We start from the raw sequence: 20524 nt of genomic DNA on the forward strand, positions 1-20524 counted from the left end.
GGAGACACCGCTCAGTCGGGTTCGCATAAAAATTAACCCACGCCCCCAGGGAGGGGTGGGAATAAGGCCCTGCTTCCCAGGCCTGGCTACAGACAACTGCAGTTTTGTCTACTTATAAATTTAGACACGGGGCTTTAACAAAGCAAAACCAGAGAGTCCAAAATTTTTTTCTTACCAAAAAATTCAAATACATCCTCCACAGTAGGGGACACTGGTTGCCCTTGTCGCTCCGAATCGCATTTTCAAACAAAGCTCTGATGCGATGCGTAAGGCCAGTCTCGGGGATTGTTGCATGGACCTCTCTGCCTCCTACCCTGCAAGGAAAGAACTCAGGTCATTCTAAGACAGGTTCTGTGCCCGACATCCCAGCGGGAAGACATACTTCAGCAATGGCGAAGCGCAGCGGCGTCTGGATCCGCTTTTCAGAGGTGTTCTGTCCCTCAGGGGTGAGCATGCCGGCAGCCAGTATAGGTGTGGCATAAGCAAGGACACTGGCCAAGAATGTGTTTCTTCGCTATGCTGACCCTGCCCAGGAACCACACACAACCCCATTAATCAGAAAGAAAGGCCTCCCTTGGGAAAGAAAAGGTCTTTCAATTTACAATGGACAAGACTCAGATCAAGTGAATAAATATCACTGAAAGAGACAAAAACCAAGCAAAATAAAGTATCCCTCAGTTTATCAGGATTTCACTGATGTGATGCAGAGCAAACAGCCCAGAAGGAACAACGATTCCTACGCTGACACGGTCCCCAGATGACCACTAGCCCTCAGCTGTAACAAGCTGTCAAAGGAGGCATGGGAAACAGGAGGCCGTTCTCAGGGAGGCTGACAGAGGGAGGCTCGCAGCCGCTGGGCAGCACCTGCTGCACTGGACCTGACAGGAAACCCCAGGAAGTCAGTTCTTCCGCAAATACATTTGACAGGAGGGGAAATGACGTGCTTGCCCCAAATCACCCAGGTGACAAGCAGCAGAGCGGGTACCTGCATCAGAGCCTCTACAGTCTACACCTGACAGCACGAGGCTCTCATTACAGCACCTCAGACACACCAGAAACCAGTCAGGTGGAGCCACTTCCTAAGGTCTGATTCACTCTTCCGTCACTGTCGTGGCTAAAGCAGTCACACCAGGTGTGGCAGAGCCTGGGCCACGCCTGAGACCTGGCAAGGGGCTGCAAACACAGCAACCCTCCCTTTAAGGTCTGTGAAGCCCATGCAGGAGACTGCCAGTAATTACCTCTGAACAGATTCCACTAGCTTTTTCCTCAGCTTCTCAGCTTCGATTGCAAATAGCCAAGGCTCCAAATGTTTGGCAGACCTAGTAACTGTGTCAAAGAACCTTCTGGTCTTGTTAGCACTGTGGGACTTATTCTGAATCTGTACATAAGCCCTCCAAAGAACCTGGTTGCCCGGATACAGCTTTAAAGCATCGGAGAGGGTCTCTCGGAGTGGAGCCAGAGGGTAAACACAAACGTTCATGTGGAATCGCAGCAGGCTTGTGTGCATCATGCTGACAGCCTCGAGCACATTGGTCAAACTCTGGGAGCTGGTGCTGTCCTCTGGCCCTGGGTCTTCTAAGCGAGCAGAGCCCTTCAGCTTGGCAAACACCCTTCCGTATATCTGCACAGCAGCATCAATGCCCACAGTCAAATACTGGAAGAGCATAAAGCATCGGACCAAGCTACCCAGGCAGTCCAAGGCCTCTGCAGGAGCTGGGCTGGAGGCACAGCTCTGGCCCAGGCAGTCCTGCAGCGCGAGCTCGTAAGCCTTCCGAGCTTTCAGCACCTGGGTGGACGAGACCTGCCCCGTGTAGGGCCCGTAGGGACTGCTCTCCGTCAGCCGTGTTAATATGTGGACCGCTCGGCCTGTGGTGGCTCCTCTCGAGTCCGGCGACAGTTCCATCTCCAGCTCGGCATAGAGCAGACTGAGCTCGCAGAGTTCACGGTCCTTCAGCTCGCTGCTGCCTGCCATGCTGAGTGCTGTGTCGAACACTTTTCTGGCATCCTCTGTGTTACCGAGCAACCACTCCAGGTGTGCATACTGCTTCCAGAGGCAGAAGTTGTTGCGGTTTTCTGGCTCCTTGAGGAGATTCTTGGCTAGTTTTTTGCAGCTCTTTCCCTGAGACTTCAATCGCTTCTTTTTAGTGTGTAGACACCAAATGACCTATAGTAGAAAGAAAAGAACAACTCTGGTCCCCCAAACACTCCCTTTGTCTGTCAGGCCGAGGCGGCACCGGCAAGGCAGTGGTGCCCACATGCCCTCTGTCAAATCTGGCTAACACCGGACCCCTGAGCTGGCAATGAAATCAGGGCTCACCATGGCCATAGTGAACATACCAGGTGTTTACTCAAATCCCCAACACACAGGCCTGACCCTCTCCAAGCGCTTGCCTCCAAAGAGATGGCCACACTTTCTTGTCCAAAGGCAAGAGCTCGCTGAGGGCGGGGCATGGTGACACATACCCTAACCCCACATCTCTTTTCCACGTTTCTGATAACTCAATCGCTTGTCAATAACACTTTTCAAATTTGTCAGTATGCTGTGAGAAGACATGAAATGGGGACATGGAAACTAAACATATGATCTAAATACATTCTACTCGTGTATGAAATTACCAAAGGACAAATTTAAAAAAAAAAAAAAAATTGAGACATTGAGGCCACATTATCGAAGAGAAGTCAGTACTAATCCTGGCCAGCAGAGGGCAGAGCAGTGACTGGGAGCCCTGAGCCGACAGCTACAGAGCATAGAGAGGGTAAGTAGCTTATTTGCTATCCTAAGAAGCCCTAGATCCTCTAACCCAGCTTAAGCGGATGCTGCCTCTTGGCACTAAGTGCCCGGATAATCACAGACGACAGACAGGACAGCTCTGGCCACCGAGCACGGAACTGTCTCCTCCCTGTCTGCTGTTCCTCCACATCTGAAGTGACTACCAGCGTCAACTGAAGGAGGGAGCTTTGTGAGGACGACACGCGGGTGCATTTGGGGGAGACACTGAGGTGCAGTGAGGGAGGAGGCAGCTCCAGTTACCTTTGCAATCTCGTACCGTAACCAGGAGAGGCTGAGCTGGGACTTCTGCTTGCCTGCGAGCAAAGGCAGCACCAGGTGGAAGACATTGCGGACAAACTCCTCGCCCTCTCGGTTGTGACCTTTGGTCCAGCGAGGGCGACCCAACTGTTCCATGGAGCCGACACAGCTAATGCCCGAAAAGGAAGGGTTGAAGTAAGTCAGGGGCTTTTCATCATAAAGTTCACTCTCAAAGATGCTGCTCTCGTCCATGGCCAGGTAAAGGCAGGAGGCTGGGGGCAGGAAGCCGGAAGGCACGCCCAGGAACTGCAGAAAGGCCTGGATGAGCTGGAACTGAAGGTCTGGGCTGGAAAGTCTGATCAAAGATTGCCCAATGTCATCAAACAGCACCTGCAAGCAAGACGAGACGGAGCCACTGAGACACAGGGGCTCTCACAGGTCTGAGCACACAGTACCAATTCAACACCCGTAAAGTAAGCTGCAAATAGACAGTAGCTAGGTTTTAGCTAGGTTTCCTCCCAACACTAAAACTCAGAAGGCCTCCCAAGGCAACGTGGGCAGCTGGAGAACAGCAGGCTTGGAGCCTGGAGGGGCCATTAGCACTCACACACCCCCAGGAAGCACTGGGAAGGAGGAAGGACCAACAGGCTGAAGCCAACAGCTTCCAAAGCAACCTGCAGGACTTACAGAAGACCTAGGCCCATGTTCATTTTAGAAAGCAAACAACTGCACAGCTACGAGAACAGCTACAAAGACTTTTGATGCTAGGGTTCGTAGTTCCTTTCTAGAAAGCTGCTTCAGAAAATGGAAACAGCTCAAACACAGGTAAACAGGAGCATGGTTAAGAAGAAGACAACAGAAGCAACGGACTGTGTGAAGCGCAGTTAAAAGCACGGTGCTGGCTGTAAATGCTCACAGGAGCATTGCATCTCTGTAAATGCGACTTCACACTGCTGCTTGAAAGCACACAGACTCGGACGCTGTCCTCTCGAGGTGCCGTCACGCTGACGGCTTTCTTTGCCTCTCACAGAGGACACAAGCTCAAGCACAGTCACACTGGGCTGCCCAGGACTCAACACACGGGACCATTAATTAATCAGAAAGCTTTTCTCCCTTGGGCTTCAATTAGAGAAAATGCAAAGTGACAGGAAGTTACTCAGACAGTCTGCTCCAGAAATCAGCTCAACTGTGAACACTATAACATCCTAAACACCAAGCAATGATCCTCCCTTAAGACATTCAGTAGCTTCATCCAGGGAAGGACTGGGACCTCCCAGCCTCTCTGCTGCTCACAAGGGCCTGCTGAAGTTTCATCGGAGGTTGCTTCTGGTCCACCCCTACTCTCCATTCAAACTCCAGTCTGGCCACTCCTTGCACCTCAAACTCTGCCAGTACAGATTCCATGCTCCAAGATCCTTTCAGCACCCACCAGCTCTCACTATCTGAGCAGAGGCCACAGAACAGCACGTAGGCAAAAGTGGCAAGCAACGAGCAAGAGGCAACGCGCCCTGTAAGGCACCTCACCTGCAGGGAAGCACACAAGAGCCTCATCCACTGAGGGAATCTCTTTAGCTACACGCGCATGGCATCACAAGCCAAACAAGGAGCTGGTATCTTAGAAAACGGCATCAATTCCGGGCATCAAAATTCTTAAGTCAGTGTAGTGGCACACACCTGTAATCCCAGCACTCAGGAGACTAAAGACAGAAGGATCATGAGCTCAAGGCCAGCTTGGACTACACAGCCTCAATACAACAATAAGCAAACAAACAAAACAGCACATCTTCCCTTATTTAAAACCTCGAGATAGTAGACACTAAACGGAGCAGCAGTGTCAAATCAGTTAATGAGGTGAGTGATGTACCAATACTAGCTCCTTCTCCATCCGTCACGCCTGGCCAGGGCTGGAGACGGCTCAGGGGTTCAAAACCCTGAGACCCATTGTTTAGATCTCTCAGCATCTACTTAACAAGATGGAGCTTTGCACATGCCTCTAACCCCAGATCCAAGAAGGGTAGAGACATAAGGATCACTGGGGCTTGCTGGCTTCCAGCCTAGCCTAAAATTCAAGAGCCCTGGGTTCAGGGAGAGATCCTGCCTCAGAGGAGTAGGTGGAGAATAAGAGAGGAGGGGAGGATACTTGATGCTCTCTTCTGGGTATCATGAACATACGCACACGCACACACAGTGGGGAGGGCAGGGTACATGCCTGTCTCTCAGGGTCCTCACAGTCTTCCTCCGTTTGCTTCTTGGTCTTATCAGGGCGCCAGGGACGCCAGTGCCTCTGGTCTCGAGAACGCTCAACAGCAAGCCAGATCTGCCACCGGGGCAGGGTCTTGTCTTTTATCTCCTGGTCCTCCTCTTCGGGCTCCTCGTCATCCTCATCTAGATAATAATGAGACACCGGTTCACTGGAGCAGAAAATAAATCCATCACCACTACTGTCACCTTCTGTGCCAGCACCATGTGGGCACGTGACACAGAGACAGATCGCCCAGGCTGCTCCCTGGCTCAAGGAGAGTCCCAGAGAAAAAGAAGCAGACAAAGGGAATAGATTTCTAGATCATCACTGCCCAAAAGAACTTCCTGAAATGATAAAAACACTATCTGCGCTAAAGTTGCCACCACCTACATGTGACTCACTGAATTCTTAATTTCATTTCATTTTAATGCACTTTAAGAATAGACAGCTAGAGGTAATTATTTTGAACATCATTTTTTAATAAATGGAATTTTATAACCACACTGGCTAACACATCTGATTTTTAGACAGGGGCCTTATAATTATGACTTATCATTACAGTTTGATTTAAAAACTATTAATTTAGGGTATCCAACCATTTATTTCACTGGGTTCCAAGTCTGAACATGTAATAGTAAAGAAGAAAGAAATCTCAGTTGCCTGCAAAGCCAAGTATTTTCAGGGCATAGAAAAAAATTCAGCGACCACACCCAGAACGAGTTTGGTGGTTTCTTATAACACTAGCTGGCACCTACCACTGCAGAAAGGTGAAGGCTGAAATGCACACACGCACAGACACACATGCACACACATGCACACGTGCACACACACAAGCAAACAACAAAGCCTGTGCATCCACACTCAGGGCAGCTCTGCTCACCACAGCCAGAAACAAAGCAGCCTTGATGTCAGAGGGGTGATTACAGACTGTGGCTTATCTAGACCATACACTGATGCTCAGCATAAAATGAACAAACCCCTGGCACAAGCAACAATAAGCTCAGAGACTTGAGCTAAACGAGTAAAGTCACCCTAAACATCACAGAGCAGACAAGGGATGCTGAGGAGGTGGAGGAGGTGGACTGGGCAGCAACAACATAAAATGGTGTCAGCAGCTGTAAAGGACAAGATGGCAGCTCAAAGAATGATAGGGCATGACTGGGGCAGCCCTACCTCTAAATGTGCACCTTAAAGGGCTCAAAGTGGACTCGGTCATGGCACACTGAGGGTCACAGCTCACAACTGCCCAAGATGCAGCAGCCCATGCATCCGAGGTGCATCCGAGGGTCCCCATGCAGGGAAATACTACACAAACTCGAAATGAAAGGAGATTCTGGAACATGCTACAACACAAGTGCCTCCCGACGACACCTCGGGAAGTGGAAGAAGCCAGCTACACAGGGACAAGTATGTGGCTCCTCTTCCGGGAGGTTCCTAAAGTCATCAACTGATACATGCTGTAGAACTGTAGTTGCCAGGGGAGGAGAGGACTCGGAGGCAGGGATGATGGTAACCGAGACTAGTTCAGCTGGAAAATGCAAAGGTCCAGAGATGGCCGCCAGCAACGGCTGTGCACTGTGTACAGGCACATCACTGAAATGCATTCTTTGTAGTTACCACGGTGAATTTTATATTTTATTTTGCAACTATTTTTTAAGTTGTGCAGCAGCTGGGGAGACAGCTCAGAGGGTAAAGTGCTTGCTGAGTGCGTATCACCAGCACCCAGGTATGGCAGTGTACACCTGTAACACCGTCAATGGGGTCGGGGAGGAGAGGAGGAAGAGGCTTGGCAGATCCTGGGGCTTGCCGGCCAGTGAGTCTAGACAAAGTGAGATGCTCTAAATCCCGTGGCAAACTTTGTCTCTAAAACAAGGTGGGAAGCAACAGAGGCTCCCACACATGTTCACACATGCACCACCTATTCATACCTACACACACACACGCATCTATCACATGCACACACAAACGATGATTCCATTTATAATATTATATAGCAAAACTGATCCCTGTGTTCAGTAACTATGAAAAAGGAAGGATGGTTGTGGCTAAAAACAGTGGCAAAAAAACCCAACGCAAACAAACAAACAAACAAACCCCCCAAAGCCTTGCTGTGATGAAATCGATCTGTCATCACTGTGAGGGAGAAGACAAAGTGGGCTCAGTCATGGCCCACCCGTGTCCACGGCAGCACCAAAACTGATGAAACTGTCTGGTACACACACAGACACATCCATATATGCACACTCGTACACAAACACACACACACACACGTGTACACACACATGTACATGCACATATGTACACACAGACACACACAGGAACAAAGACTGGTGAAATCTGAGTCCACTCTGGACAGGACGCACTATCACTCTCTATACCTGTTTTCCAGGTACATACACATCTACAAGTACTTCGAAACTAAAAAGCAAAGTGCTAACAATTTAAGTGGAAAGCGAGGTTCCCACTGCATGCTGTCTTGCCCAGCTCTGGCTGGCGTCTGACCAAGCACCTTTTCCACTGGGGCCTGCCCTCTTTTTGCTCCTGGAACTGTGGCTAAAAGACTGGGAGCCAGAAGTCTGCCTGTTTTCCTACTGGCTGGCTCTGTTACGGGTATAAACCTAGAAAGCACTTTGGAATGACAACTGTGAAGCTAGTTGCCTCTTTGTTCCTTAAGAGGCAAGAAATTTGTCAAAATTTGTTAGTGTGAACATTGACCAAAGACTACCTTAAATCTACGCCCAGAAGGATGGGAAGTAGGAACTAGCGACACTCCAGCCACTTGAGAAGCAACTTGGAAAAGCCCTTCTCTCCAAGAGTGGCTTTCACGTCTACACTGACGCTCCCGGAGTGATGGTTAACGTTTTCTTTGCTGTTTATTATTGAACCAATAAAGTCTGTGAACCCTTAGAAAGAAAGAAAGAAAGAAAGAAAGAAAGAAAGAAAGAAAGAAAGAAAGAAAGAAAGAAAGAAAGAAAGAGGAGGGGAGGGGAGGGGAGGGGAGGGGAGGGGAGGGGAGAAGGAAGGGAAGGGAAGGGAAGAAGGAAGGAAAAGCCCTTCTTCCTCTGGAGGCCTCAGACCCTCAGGTGCTTGGAATGCTGCATGCTGGGAGTTGGAGCTCAGAGCTTGGCGGTCCAGCGCCTGATTAAATCCTGACCCTCTGACTCTTGCAGCACTCCTAAGCTGCCTCACTAAGCATGAGAAACAATCCTGAAGTGGGAAAACCCAGCCCCAGAAGAGAAGGCACGCCCCTGCCCTCTGAAGCACTTACCTGGGGTGATGAGCACCCAGCCACCTCGCTCCTGTTGGTGCATCCACGCCCGCCAGCCTCGGGCTCCCTTCTCCCCAACGCGTGGTTCTCCGCTGTCCCAGAAGGGCTCAAAGAATTCCACCTGGATCAGGTTTAAAGGACAGAAATTAGGCCAACCACAACAAAGCTCCCAAGTGCGTCTCTGGACCACAGGATCCCTGAAATACCATACAACCAATGTTCAAAGGCACACATGGCAAACAGAGGAGTTATTTCGGCAGGCAGCCTCCAAATGGGCCCCCTCACTCCACCCCTGCCTTGGTGTACAGCTCTAAAGTGTGAGCTGGACATGGTGACTCCTTAGATCAGCATATAGAAAGGCTGCTCAAGATTTGGTGACAAGAGCCTGCAGCTGGGTAGGAAAGCACTTCCCAGTCCTCACCCTGCCGGTGCGGTCTAACCACTGCCAGCCCCACTCATGCCGCCTGACCCACCACCTGACCCCTGAAGTCATGTTGTTTTCAGGACATTGGAGAGAACGGGAATTCAAATTTTCAGCAGGACAGACTGAGCTCTTGGAGGGACAATCGCATCTTAAGTAACTGCTTAATGTTAAGATCTAGCTCAGCACACAGCAGGAACTCAATAGATGCCTTTGGCACAGCTGAGTGGAAGGAGGGTAGCTGTGGGACAAAGCCACACAAAGTGCATCTGGAGGCCAGGCCCTGGTGTCGCCTGGACTTGAGAGCAGCAGTGTACGGAAGCAGCTTGCAGGCAGGCAGTCATACCCAGGAACAGAGCAGACATAGCACTGGGCAGGGACTGACTTATGATCTGATTATCGACTAGCAACAGGATTTCCAGGAGCCATCTTCTCTAATGATACTCTAAAGGAACCTTTGGAGGGCGAGCAGGTTTCTGGGGAGCACACCACAGGCTGACAGTTGCAGGGCGTGTCCTGAGGGGAAGAATCCCTCCAAGAGTCACAGGGCCAGGCGAGATAGCCTCAGAGAGCATATGAGGGCCAGTCACCTGCGGGAAATGGGATGGAAGACTACAGATGGGCTTCTGAAACAGTGACTTGAAAATAAACAAATAGCCGGGTGGTGGTTAATCCCAGCACTCCTTTAATCCCAGCACTCGGGAGGCAGAGGCAGGTGGATTTCTGAGTTCGAGGCCAGCCTGGTCTACAGAGTGAGTTCCAGGACAGCCAGAGCTACACAAACCCTGACTCAAAAAAAAAACAAAATAAATAGATAAATAAATAAATTAATTAAATTAAACAAATAACTCAATGCCTACCAAGTGTAAAAGGCCTGGGTTCAAACCCCAGTACTGCCAAAAATAAACAAAAACTACACTCAAGCAAAGGCTGACTTTTTAAGAGTGTGATATGTGTTTATAACCTGAAACAGACCCTTGTAGCAGCCTCTGCCTGTTTTGTCCCATGTTTATGGTGAAGGTATCTCTCAGCTAGACAGGTAGTTCTCTGTATGCTGGCTTGCAGACGCTTAGGGAGCTGTGCAGCTGGGATTTAACATCTCCATACCATGGCTTGGGGCTCTAACAGAGCAGAGCAGGAATCCTTGAAACGTCACCATCAGGCGCAGTGCTGTGCCCACCACACTGTTCACACCACTGATCAAGAGCCTCAGCAGAGGGGTGAGAGAAGAATTCAGACCCTCACCACAGTTCCCAAGTTACTCCTGAAGCATAGTGTAGACTTAAAACATCACAGCACATTTTAAAATTGCTCTCTATAAAAGCTAACTAAAAATTAGCTGTGCCAGTATTATCAGGTTGAATTCTTTAATCCCACTTTGTCTAAAGGTAGCATCATAATAAAAATGTCTTCACTGCCAGTTCACATGAGACCTTAAGTTCCCAAAGATTCTCCTTTGGGCTCACCATGAGCTCAGATGTTCTCGCTACCTTCCCCCAGACCCTTTCACAAAGCAGAGAGCCAAGCTTTTTCAGTGGACAGAGAGAAGTGGCTATTTTACAGCCATGTGGCTCTTATGCTGTGTCATGTCACCAAATGGCAGAGACTGGAAATGTCTTGTCACCTTAAAGATGAGCCCCTTCTTGGTGAGGACTGCTGCCAAAATGTCCACGTATAAGATCAAGCAGCAATTGTAGGCAATGGAGAGGTAGCAACACAACCCAGCCAAGAAAGACAGAGTGACACGTCGGTCAAAATGGCATCACGACTATGGAGACAGGCTGCATTTGTGGTAAGCAAGCCTATCAGTGTACTTTGTATGTGGGAGCAGAGGTCCCCTTTCTCTACCCAGCACACCCCACTGCCATCATGAAGGGAATCTTCCCTGGTCACTGGAATACTTCTGAGACATAGAGTGTGCCATACCTGTACTTTAGTAGGCAGCTCTTTCACACTGTCAGGCTTGAAGAAGGTGAAGTCAACCATGGCCTGGAACAAAGAGATGACCTTCTCTGAGTGGCCAGCCTGCCGTAGAAAGTGGCACTGCTGAAGAAAGAGCCCTGCAAACAGGAGCGAAAGGGTTTTTGTTGATACCACAAAAGGAGAAAACGTGAGCTCTCAACAAGCAACCAAACACCTAGAAGTCACTGTGATGTTCCCAGGGTCCTGATTTAAAAGCACCAACAGGCTGGAGAGATGCCTCAACAGGTAAGAGCACTTGCTGCTCTTCCAGAGGACCTGAGTTCATTCCAAGCACCCATGTTAGATGACTTGAAATCATCAATAGCTACACCACAAGGGGATCTAGCACCCTCTGCTGACTTCTGCAGAGACCCACACACATGTGCACATACACAGAGACACATATACACACACATCAATAAAAGTAAACCTAAAACCTTATTATATATATTTTGAGACAGGGTTTCTTGGTGTAGCCCTGATGTCCTGAAACTCACTCCATAGATTATGCTGGCCCCAAACTCAGACATCCTCCTGCCTCTGCCTTCCTAGTGCTGGGATTAACGGAATATACCACTATGGCCAGCTTAATTTTTTTTTAATAAATGAATAAAAGGACTCATAACAGTACTATAATCAAGGTATTTTTTCTATTCTTGTATGAAACTACACAAACAATAAAACCATATACAGTATCTAAAATAAGGCAAAAGGTATGCCTGAATGAGAGCTATCCAATACTCAAAGCTTACTCTCACAATTAAAGTGGTAGGAAGGGACGGCACCATTTTTGTCAGAAGGCAGAGCTGAACTCAGTTCTCACTAGATGGCATTGTTCTCCATTCGTTCACCCTATATTCAACCAAGAGTGAGCAGAGCACGGTCCTGAACATTTGAACTGCACACTCTGAACATCTGAATGGTGGTAGAGTCCCATTTCCTAAACAGCATGAAGCTGTGTAAGCATATCACGAATAATATCTAATTTCAAAAGAAAACTCCATGTCACTGCTTTAATCTTGGTGTTAGGGATTAACACCATGTTAGGGCATCACATATGCATGGAACTGTACCTTCCATCCCCCAATACAAGGCTCTGTGCCAGTGAGGGAAATTCTTATTATTTCTACAGCGATGCACCTGTGTCTCCAGATGTTAGGATAACTAACTCTTAATTCCAGGGGTTTCCATGAAGTGAATGCTTGCCACGTACAGATCCATCAGCCCCTAGCTCCCTTCCCGTTCACAATGGTCTTGTAAAGCAAGTGCTAGCCTACTGTCCTGTAAGGAAACAACAGACTCAAACAGGTTCAGAAATGTGCACACTGTTACAGATCAGTATCTGTACACTGTCACAATAAAGGATAGATCCAGAACCCAAGCTGAAGAGTGACATCCTCCATCCACAACATGAGATGCCTGCTGTAGCTCATGACTGCCAAGATTTTTTTCTACAATCATTGAGGACACACCAAAAACATTAACACTTAATTCCCGTCACTTGCATGTATGTAGTAAGTATACCATCTCACGTACCGCACTGCCAGAGACCCTGTAACTGGGTCTCATCAGCTAAGACCGCTGGCAGCCAAAGCAATTAAGACTGAGATGTGTTTATTTGGTGAATAAGTAGAAAAGATGGCCAGTCATCTTTTTCTAACTCTGCTAGTTCTAACGAGCTGCCCACCCACCCTGCAAGCTGGATGGGAATCTGTTAAAATTAGACAGAGTGGTAACACTCGAAATAAACCCCCCCCCCCCCTGCTCTGACAATTTAGACCTTTCTAAAATAAGCCTAAAGCCAAACAAAAACAAAACCCTCCCACACAGCCACTTCTGTTTTTCTTCTTACCAAACATGGCCTCCTCGGTGCCCGGCAACACAGGGTGGGATAGCATGCTGCCATCTTTAACAGCAGACAAGGTACTCAAGCACTTGCCATACAGACTGTGGAGTTTGGACACAGAAAAGGTACCAAACTGGCTCTGGCAAAAGGAGAGATAGCGCTGCCACAGGCTTGTGTTGTTGGGGTGCAGGAAGAGGAGCTTCTGCCACTCCTTGGCCAGCGCACTGGGCTCCCAGAACTCTGAGCACAGCTGCAGCTTGGCAAGCTTCAGCTCCACGCTGCCTGGGTTGCTCTCGATGGCCCGCTCCAGCACAGCCAGCTTCTTCTCCAGGAGGAGCTTCAGGGACTTCCTGTGCTTCTCCTGTTCTCCTTCCCCAAGGGCATAGATGCCAGGACTCCTCATGACCTCGTCCTCAACAACAAGAACAACAGTTTACTAATGTAAACTACACACGTGTGCTCCTCAGTTAGACAGTGCTCCGCCTGCATGACTTGCAGTGGGTTTCCAGCTTTCAACAAAAGCCACTAGTAAGACGTTGTTGATAAACCGCTTACTTAAGACAATTCCATTTAATAAACACACAGCACCGTTCCTTTAGTGCCTGCAACACTTTCTGTATTCTCTTTATTTCTCCAATCAAAACTGTCTGGACTTGTCATCCTGGGTTTTTAAGACTTACTTATTACTATTTATTTGGTTATGTGGCTATGTGTGTTCCTATGCTGTGTGTAGGTACATATGACTGTGTCTGTCTGTCTGTCTGTCTGTCTGTATGTATGTATGTATTGACCAGAAGAGGCTCCTCTACCAGGCTTCTGCCTCATTCCTGAGGCAGGATCTCTCCAGCAATCCTCTTTTGTCTGCAGACACCCACACCCACACCCACACCCACCTCAGAGATTAGAATCTCAGGTATATACGGTCTCTTGTGACAATGTCTCTTGTGACATTGGAACTTAGATCTGAACTCTGGTCCTCATGATTGTGTAGCAAGTGCTCTTACCCCCTGAGCAATTTCTTCGGCCTCTGTGCCGTTCAACATGAATTTATACATCAATCACTAGTCCACAGCGTATTGGCAGCTGTGCATGCGGGGCAGGAGCGCACGCCCTGAGCCGCCGTGACCCTCAGCCTGTGGACTCTGCACCCCAGAGCTGCCTTGTCTTCATTGTCAATGCATCTCCTCTCTCACTGCACTCCTGGGCTGAGATCCAAATCAGGGATAGATGTTTGTGTAATCTTTGAGGCCCTGAGTTCCATACCAGCACCAACCCTACAGCCACCCACTCCTACCACTCATCACCCACCCCTCCAACCACACTGCCACACCCAAACCCTACTGAAAAACAAACATTCTATTCAAGTCTCACTCTATTCCCAGATAACACAGCATTCCTGCTCTGTGCTGCGTTTTTTCCTCGGATGGTTGGGCTTCCTCACCTGGACTTTGAGCAAGCTCGGGTCAAAGGCTACAATGAACAAGAAGCTAGGCCCAAAAAGTGCTACAGGACAGGACCAAGTACAGTGGTGCATACCTATGATCCCAACTACATTGGAGGATCCCAACTATAGGAGGATGGCAAGTTCAAGGCCAGTCTGTGAATCTTAGATCTTGGCTCAAAATAAAGCAAAGAAGAGCTCGTGGGCGGGCGGGGATCAGTAGCAGACACTGATATATGCAAGTATATTCGAGATCCTGGGTTCACTTCCCAGTACTAACAAAAGGATGAATGCATAGATGGATGGTTGGATGGATGGATGGACAGACAAAAAAGTGCTATAGAATAAATGAGTCAGCTCCGAATCAGAAATGTCATTTCAAAGTAAGAGGTCCAGGACAGTGACACTTACCTGGAAAGCCACAAACGCCATCCATAGTTGCGTGTCCCAAGGATTCTCCCGAACCCTTCTGTTAAACTCTTCCACTCTGGCCTTGAGAGCAGCATTCTCCCTGTCCTGTTGCGAGTCCGGCTGCTTTGACTCTTGCTCTGCTGGACCCTGTCCTTGTAACCACTGTGTGGTAGACTGATCATAAATCCCCAGAGGATTCAGCCATGATGTAACAGGAGTAGCTGCCTCAGCAGAGTCCTTCACTGGGATGAATGTGACGGGCTCGGAGGAGGCAGGCTCGGGGTTACTGCACACAGCAATGCCCTCTGTTCTCATTAACCCCACATTCTTCTTGGTAAAATAGCGCTCCAGGTGCCTGTGTGAGTGCTTCTTTGCTGCAGAAGCCCCTTCCCAAGATATACACTGTTTCTTAGGATTGATACCCAGGCAGGAGTCTCCCTTCCTCTTGTACCTAGTTAGAAAAAGACATTGAGACAAGATATTTGTTCCTCATGTACAACTGGACATCCTAAGACCTCTTTTTCCACATTCACCTTATATGTAAAAATCTAAACATAGACAGACCCTGTGACCTGGCAACTCTATTCCAAGCTATTCACCCCAGAGAAAATAAAGCACGTGTCTACACAAAGCCTGTGCTCACATAGCCTCAGCAGCCAAAGGCTGGAAAGGATCCAGGTGGCCATCAACAGAGAATGCACAACAAACAGCGGCAAGGCCATAAAATGGACGAATACAGGAGACAACATTTCTGACAAATGCCACATGCTGACTGTCAGAAACACTACACTGAGTGAAAAGGCCAGGCATGCTGGAATCCCACTTACAACACTCAGGGGAGACAAGACTCACAGGATGGGAATCCTGAGAGCAACAAATGCCATTGGGACCCGAGGGACCATGGAGGAACATACGGGTGTCACAGGGGTCACGGTTACACAGGTGTAGGTATTTGTCAATGTGCATGTAAATTTTAAACCAAGGGAAAGACCCTAAGAAACTAATTCAGGAGGCAATGTACAGTGTATTATCTGAGGCTCATTCTGAAATGTATCAAAGCCTCTGATGGGCTGATGGCGGGTGGGTAAGGACTCAGCGTGAAGGATGTTGTCAGTGGGAGAATGCTGTAGGAGCACACGAGTGTAAGAACTCTCATTCCGACAGAGAGTAACTGTTTCAGAAGAGCCACCAGCTCATGGCTGCGCAGTGAGCGCGAAGCCAGCCTGCGGTATAGAGGGAGCTCAAAACAGACGGCAAACAAACAAAAAAGAAAACTGACTTCCAAGGTCTCAGAGCTAAACTGCATGGTTAATAGCTTTGATCTTCAAGACCTGGGAAGTGAGAGCAGGGGTCATAGCTTTGTCCTTTATGTCCCGAGTTCCCTACAAAGTCCTAACTGTCTACAGGGAGTCAGTAAACACTCAAATTTTGTTTCGCTGCTGCTGTTGCTTTGAGACAGGTGACTCTCCAAGTTGCCGAGGCTCCCCTCAGGCTGACAATCACGCCTCTGCCTCACAAGTAGCAGGAATTAAAGGAATGCACCACCCCGCACACTTTTTTCAAATGTTTTTGATAGATTACAGAGAAGAGTTCTAATTCATTACTGAGGCAAATGTCACCCCCTACTTTTATGATTCTCTGCTGGTGCCTGCTAGAAATGATGTGACAAAGGCATTACCACCAAATGTCATTTGTTAGGTGGCATATGTGTGGGGCTGAATAAATAAAAATGCTCTCGCCTCTTTTCAAATGGCAGGGACATCAGACCACACAGTTCCTGGATACCCTACGGCAGCTAATTACTATAAGGTATTTTTAGATTCATTCGCGAACAAACATTTATTGGACACCCACTCGGTCAGGCACCATGCTGTGTGCCCGTGATGAAATGAACCCTAACTGACCTTCCAGCTAAAGTGTTCATTTTAGAATATAGAAGAGCCATGTGCCTATACAACTCAACAGCGGGGAAAATCCAACAGAATCCATGAGAGAGACAGACAGACAGTGCTGAGAGTTCAAAGGAGATGCTACTTCTAATAGAGAAGAGGAGGAGGGGGAGGAGGAGGAGGGGGAGGGTGGGGAAGAAGGGAAGAAAGAAAGAAACCAAGCCAGGGACTACAATGGCTACCTTGCTATATCCCCACGATACAGAGATTTATACTCCCAGTTGGCAGGATCTGGCTTCTTATCAGTCCTGAAGACGTCGGTCAGATCGTGAATATCTTCCAGCCAAATGGACCGATGTCCAGCAGCAGCAGCAACAGCAGCAGCCGCATTGCTTCCCTGACTATCAGACAAAGGAAAGGGGAGAGGAACTTTAAAACTTCTTCGGAAACATTTGGCATCCTCAGAAGTACATAAGCTCTATCTATCAAACCACCCACGGCATCAAACACACCCAGGTACACAGAACCACACAAGCAATGATGGGAAGAGGGCTTTCACTATGGGAAGGGCTTGAAAATGAAGCAAAACCTGCAACCACAAAATAACACTTTACCAAGGAAAAAAACCCATCCTAGTGAGTGCCCTGAAGGATACAGTCACTCCTTTTGAATCCTTACATTTCAGCCAGGACAGCCTACACAGTCCTGGCTACTCAGGAGGCTAAGACAGGAAGAGCATAAGCCCAGGGCAACTTAGTAAAATGCTACTTTAAAACAAAGAAAAATGCAAAAAGAGAAGGAGATTCAGTTTAGTGGTCCTATGAAATAAACCCTGAGAAATAAACAAGCAAACATATAAAAATGTCTAAATGCCTTATAACTAATTCTTAGTTGCTTTATTATTGTAAAGAGATACCATGACCAAGGCAACTTATAGAAGGAAGAGTTTACTGGGGGCTGGCGTACAGTTCCAGAGAGTTAGAGTTCATGACCATCACAGCAGGGAGCATGGCATTGGGGCAGTAGCTGAGACATCACATCTCAAGACAACCACCATGAGCCAGAGAAAGAGCTATCTGGGCCTGGCATGGGCTTCTGAAACTCAAAGCACACCCCCAGTGGCTCACTCCTCCCACACAGCCACTCCTTCTGACCCTTCTCAAACAGCCTCACCACCTGGAGACCAAGTACTCAAATATGAGCCTGTGGAGGCCATTCACTTCCAAAGACTACAACCACAACTGCAAACAAATTTCCAAAACAAGGTTGTTTAGAAAACCGTTCCTGCTCTACGACACTCTAGGGGCATGACCACATGGCCAAAGGCAATAAGCCTTTACATTAAAGTGCACTGCCCTTACCTCATATGACTTACAGTAAAATCTTATAGTACAGTTTTATTACAAGTGAGTACTTCCAAGAAAAGAAAGGCCATGACTCTGACTTGCTGTATCTAATGTCACTCTGGCATGGTCTCAGAGTCTTCACCTGGGTTATATGGACATGTGTGCCTCCTACAGAAGGGCAGAAGCATGAGAGTTTCCTGCAGGAGCCTGACTTGTCTCTAGGAACCCATCTACGGACTGGCAGAGGTTCAGCCCAGACACAAATGGATGAAACGCCTCCCTGGACTGAAGAGACCAAAGGAAGGTTTTCTGGCCTCTAACAGCTTTTTTCCCCCTCTGAAGAAATGAGTTCACAAAGTTACAGACTTTGTTTTGTAGCTCTGCCCAGATACAGTTAAAGATTCTGGAGACTTCTAGATCCCTCTTGGCAGGGAACATAAGAGAATGGTATTTCAGGGACACAAAATAGCTACTCACTAAATAATTGTTGAATGGCAAGCCTTGGGTTGAAACATATTGAGAAAAGTACAAGTGCCTGCAGGACAGCTGTGATTTCTCTACCAACCCCTATGGAGCAAGGGAAGGAGGGCAAGCGTGCCGGAAATGAGCAAAAAGCGTCCACAAAGGAAGGAGCCGCAACCCCAAAGAGCGACCGGCAGGGCGGCCGCAGAGAGCCTCTGGGGAGCACATAGGCACCCACCTCTCCCTGGTGGGAAGTGAACTCGGAAAGAGGATGTGTTCTCAGTGCACACAAGGTGCTGCCTCCTCCTGAGCAGCTGAAGAGCTCACCCAGGAAACAAAGGTCAATTAGTGCCTAACACCTCTAGGGATTTGTCCCTCAATGCCCTCAAGTGAAGACTCACCTGCTATGCTACCCTCCATGAACCCACTTTCCTGACATCACGGAAAGACTCTTTCACAACTCACTAAGATCTTAGTCTTTGCTGTGTGACAACAAACACTTCTTCCAGCTCAGCTTTCCCAGAGTCAGACGAAAGAAGTTATCAAGAAAACAGAAGAGAAACACTAGACCAATTGATTTCATCTTTAAAAAAAAAAAAAGAAATTATCCAATACAATGACCTAAAAAAGCTCTCTGAGAAACAGGTAGATACCGCACAGTGAGTGCAATGCTTTTGCTTGCTTGGAAAGCATGAAGCCTAACTTCAGATCCCACATAAAGAGACAAGGCAGCTTTAACTTACTTTCTACCAGCTCCAGGAAAGGAGAGAGAAATAAAAGTTTCCAAAGCTACAACACAGTAGCTCATTTTAAAGGCATTAAAGTTTTAAAGACTGTTAAAAAGAAGCGGGGGCTGGAGATCAGGGGTTCACGGGTTAAGAGCACTGGCTATTCTTGCAGAGGACCTGGGTTTGGTTCTCAACATCACAAATGTCTATTACTCCAGTTCCAGGGGATCCAATGACCTCTTCTGGCCTCCACAGTCACCAGACATGCGTGTGATGCACATACACAAATACAGGCAAAACACTTATACACATAAAGGTAAAATAAATAAATCTTCAAAAGCAAGTACAAGGAGTACTACATCTGGCTAGATGGCTCAGTGGCTAAGAGCACCGACTGCTCTTCCGAAGGTCCTGAGTTCAAATCCCAGCAACCACATGGTGGCTCACAACCATCCATAATGAGATCTGACGCCCTCTTCTGGAATGTCTGAAGACAGCTACAGTGTACTTACATATAATAAGTAAATAAATCTTTAAAAAAAAACAAAAAACAAAAAATCAGCCAACAAAAAGATGGATGGTGTCTAAAGAACAACACCTAATACAAACCTCTGTCCTACACACTCACACACACTCACATACACACACTCACATACACACACTCACACACACTCACACATACACACTCATACACATTCACACACTCACACATACTCATACACATACACTCACTCACACTCACACATACACACACATACAGGCATACATAAAAGAGACTATATTCAACCATTGAAGCAGTGAAGATGCCTGGTACCAGACCCTACCTCAAGGGATGAGGGCCAGGAACACAACAGTCAGTCATCAAGGCAGCCATGATCCCTGCCTCCTAAACTCAGTTCTGAACATTTTTGCTAGATGCTTTCATTCCCCCTCCAACAGCAAGCATGGGTGACAGCCATGGCCCCTAAGCTACATACTGTTGAACAAATCTGCTCTCCTGAGCCCTTGGTCACCAACATTACCGAGTATCTTGGAAGACTGCAGTGTTGGCCTCTGATGGAAACAGGGCCAGGTTCCAGGCCCTCAACTACAGAGTGCTCTCTGACATCCGCAGAGCTCCCAAGCACATAATGAAAGTGCACAATCCTCAGGGAGATACAAAGGTCTCAATGGCACTACGTGCTTGTGTGCCATTAAGGAAAAAAAAATAGCCAGGCAGTGGTGGTGCACACCTTTAATCCCAGCATTTGGGAGGCAGAGGCAGAGGCAGCTATAACCAAAAAGAAAGCAGGATATGTGTGTCCAGTGGAGTGACTGCACACACCGAGGCGAGGGAGGGAGATCTTCTGCTCCTCTCTAAGTGTGGAACCTGCTGCTCCCACTGCATGGACACACAGAGCAATACACAGCACATGTGCCGTCTCCCAGAATCAGGCCAGGTGTGGTGGCGCACACCAACAATCCTAGCACATGAGAGATG

General features: G+C 48.0%; 1 protein-coding gene across 10 annotated transcripts in view; it reads right to left on the reverse strand.

The window, feature by feature from the left end:
* Nrde2 (nrde-2 necessary for RNA interference, domain containing) overlaps nucleotides 1-20524 on the reverse strand; it is a 34965-nt gene that overhangs the window by 3670 nt on the left and 10771 nt on the right. For 6 of the 10 annotated variants that reach the window (NM_183155.3, NM_001290303.1, XM_030246667.1 and 3 more), the window contains 9 exons: nucleotides 16751-16909; nucleotides 14620-15070; nucleotides 12774-13179; nucleotides 10886-11019; nucleotides 8539-8659; nucleotides 5238-5413; nucleotides 3032-3418; nucleotides 1239-2164; nucleotides 176-314 (listed from right to left, as the gene is read on the reverse strand). In NM_183155.3, coding sequence (NP_898978.2) covers nucleotides 176-314; nucleotides 1239-2164; nucleotides 3032-3418; nucleotides 5238-5413; nucleotides 8539-8659; nucleotides 10886-11019; nucleotides 12774-13179; nucleotides 14620-15070; nucleotides 16751-16909 — 2899 coding nt within the window. Of the gene's footprint in view, nucleotides 1-175; nucleotides 526-1238; nucleotides 2165-3031; nucleotides 3419-5237; nucleotides 5414-8538; nucleotides 8660-10885; nucleotides 11020-12773; nucleotides 13180-14619; nucleotides 15071-16750; nucleotides 16910-20524 lie in introns of all 10 variants that reach the window. The other 4 variants (NR_165260.1, NR_165261.1, XR_381516.4 and 1 more) reach the window with 4 other exon arrangements.

This window comes from Mus musculus, chromosome 12 (assembly GCF_000001635.26).
Source record: "Mus musculus strain C57BL/6J chromosome 12, GRCm38.p6 C57BL/6J".
NCBI lineage: Eukaryota > Metazoa > Chordata > Mammalia > Rodentia > Muridae > Mus > Mus musculus.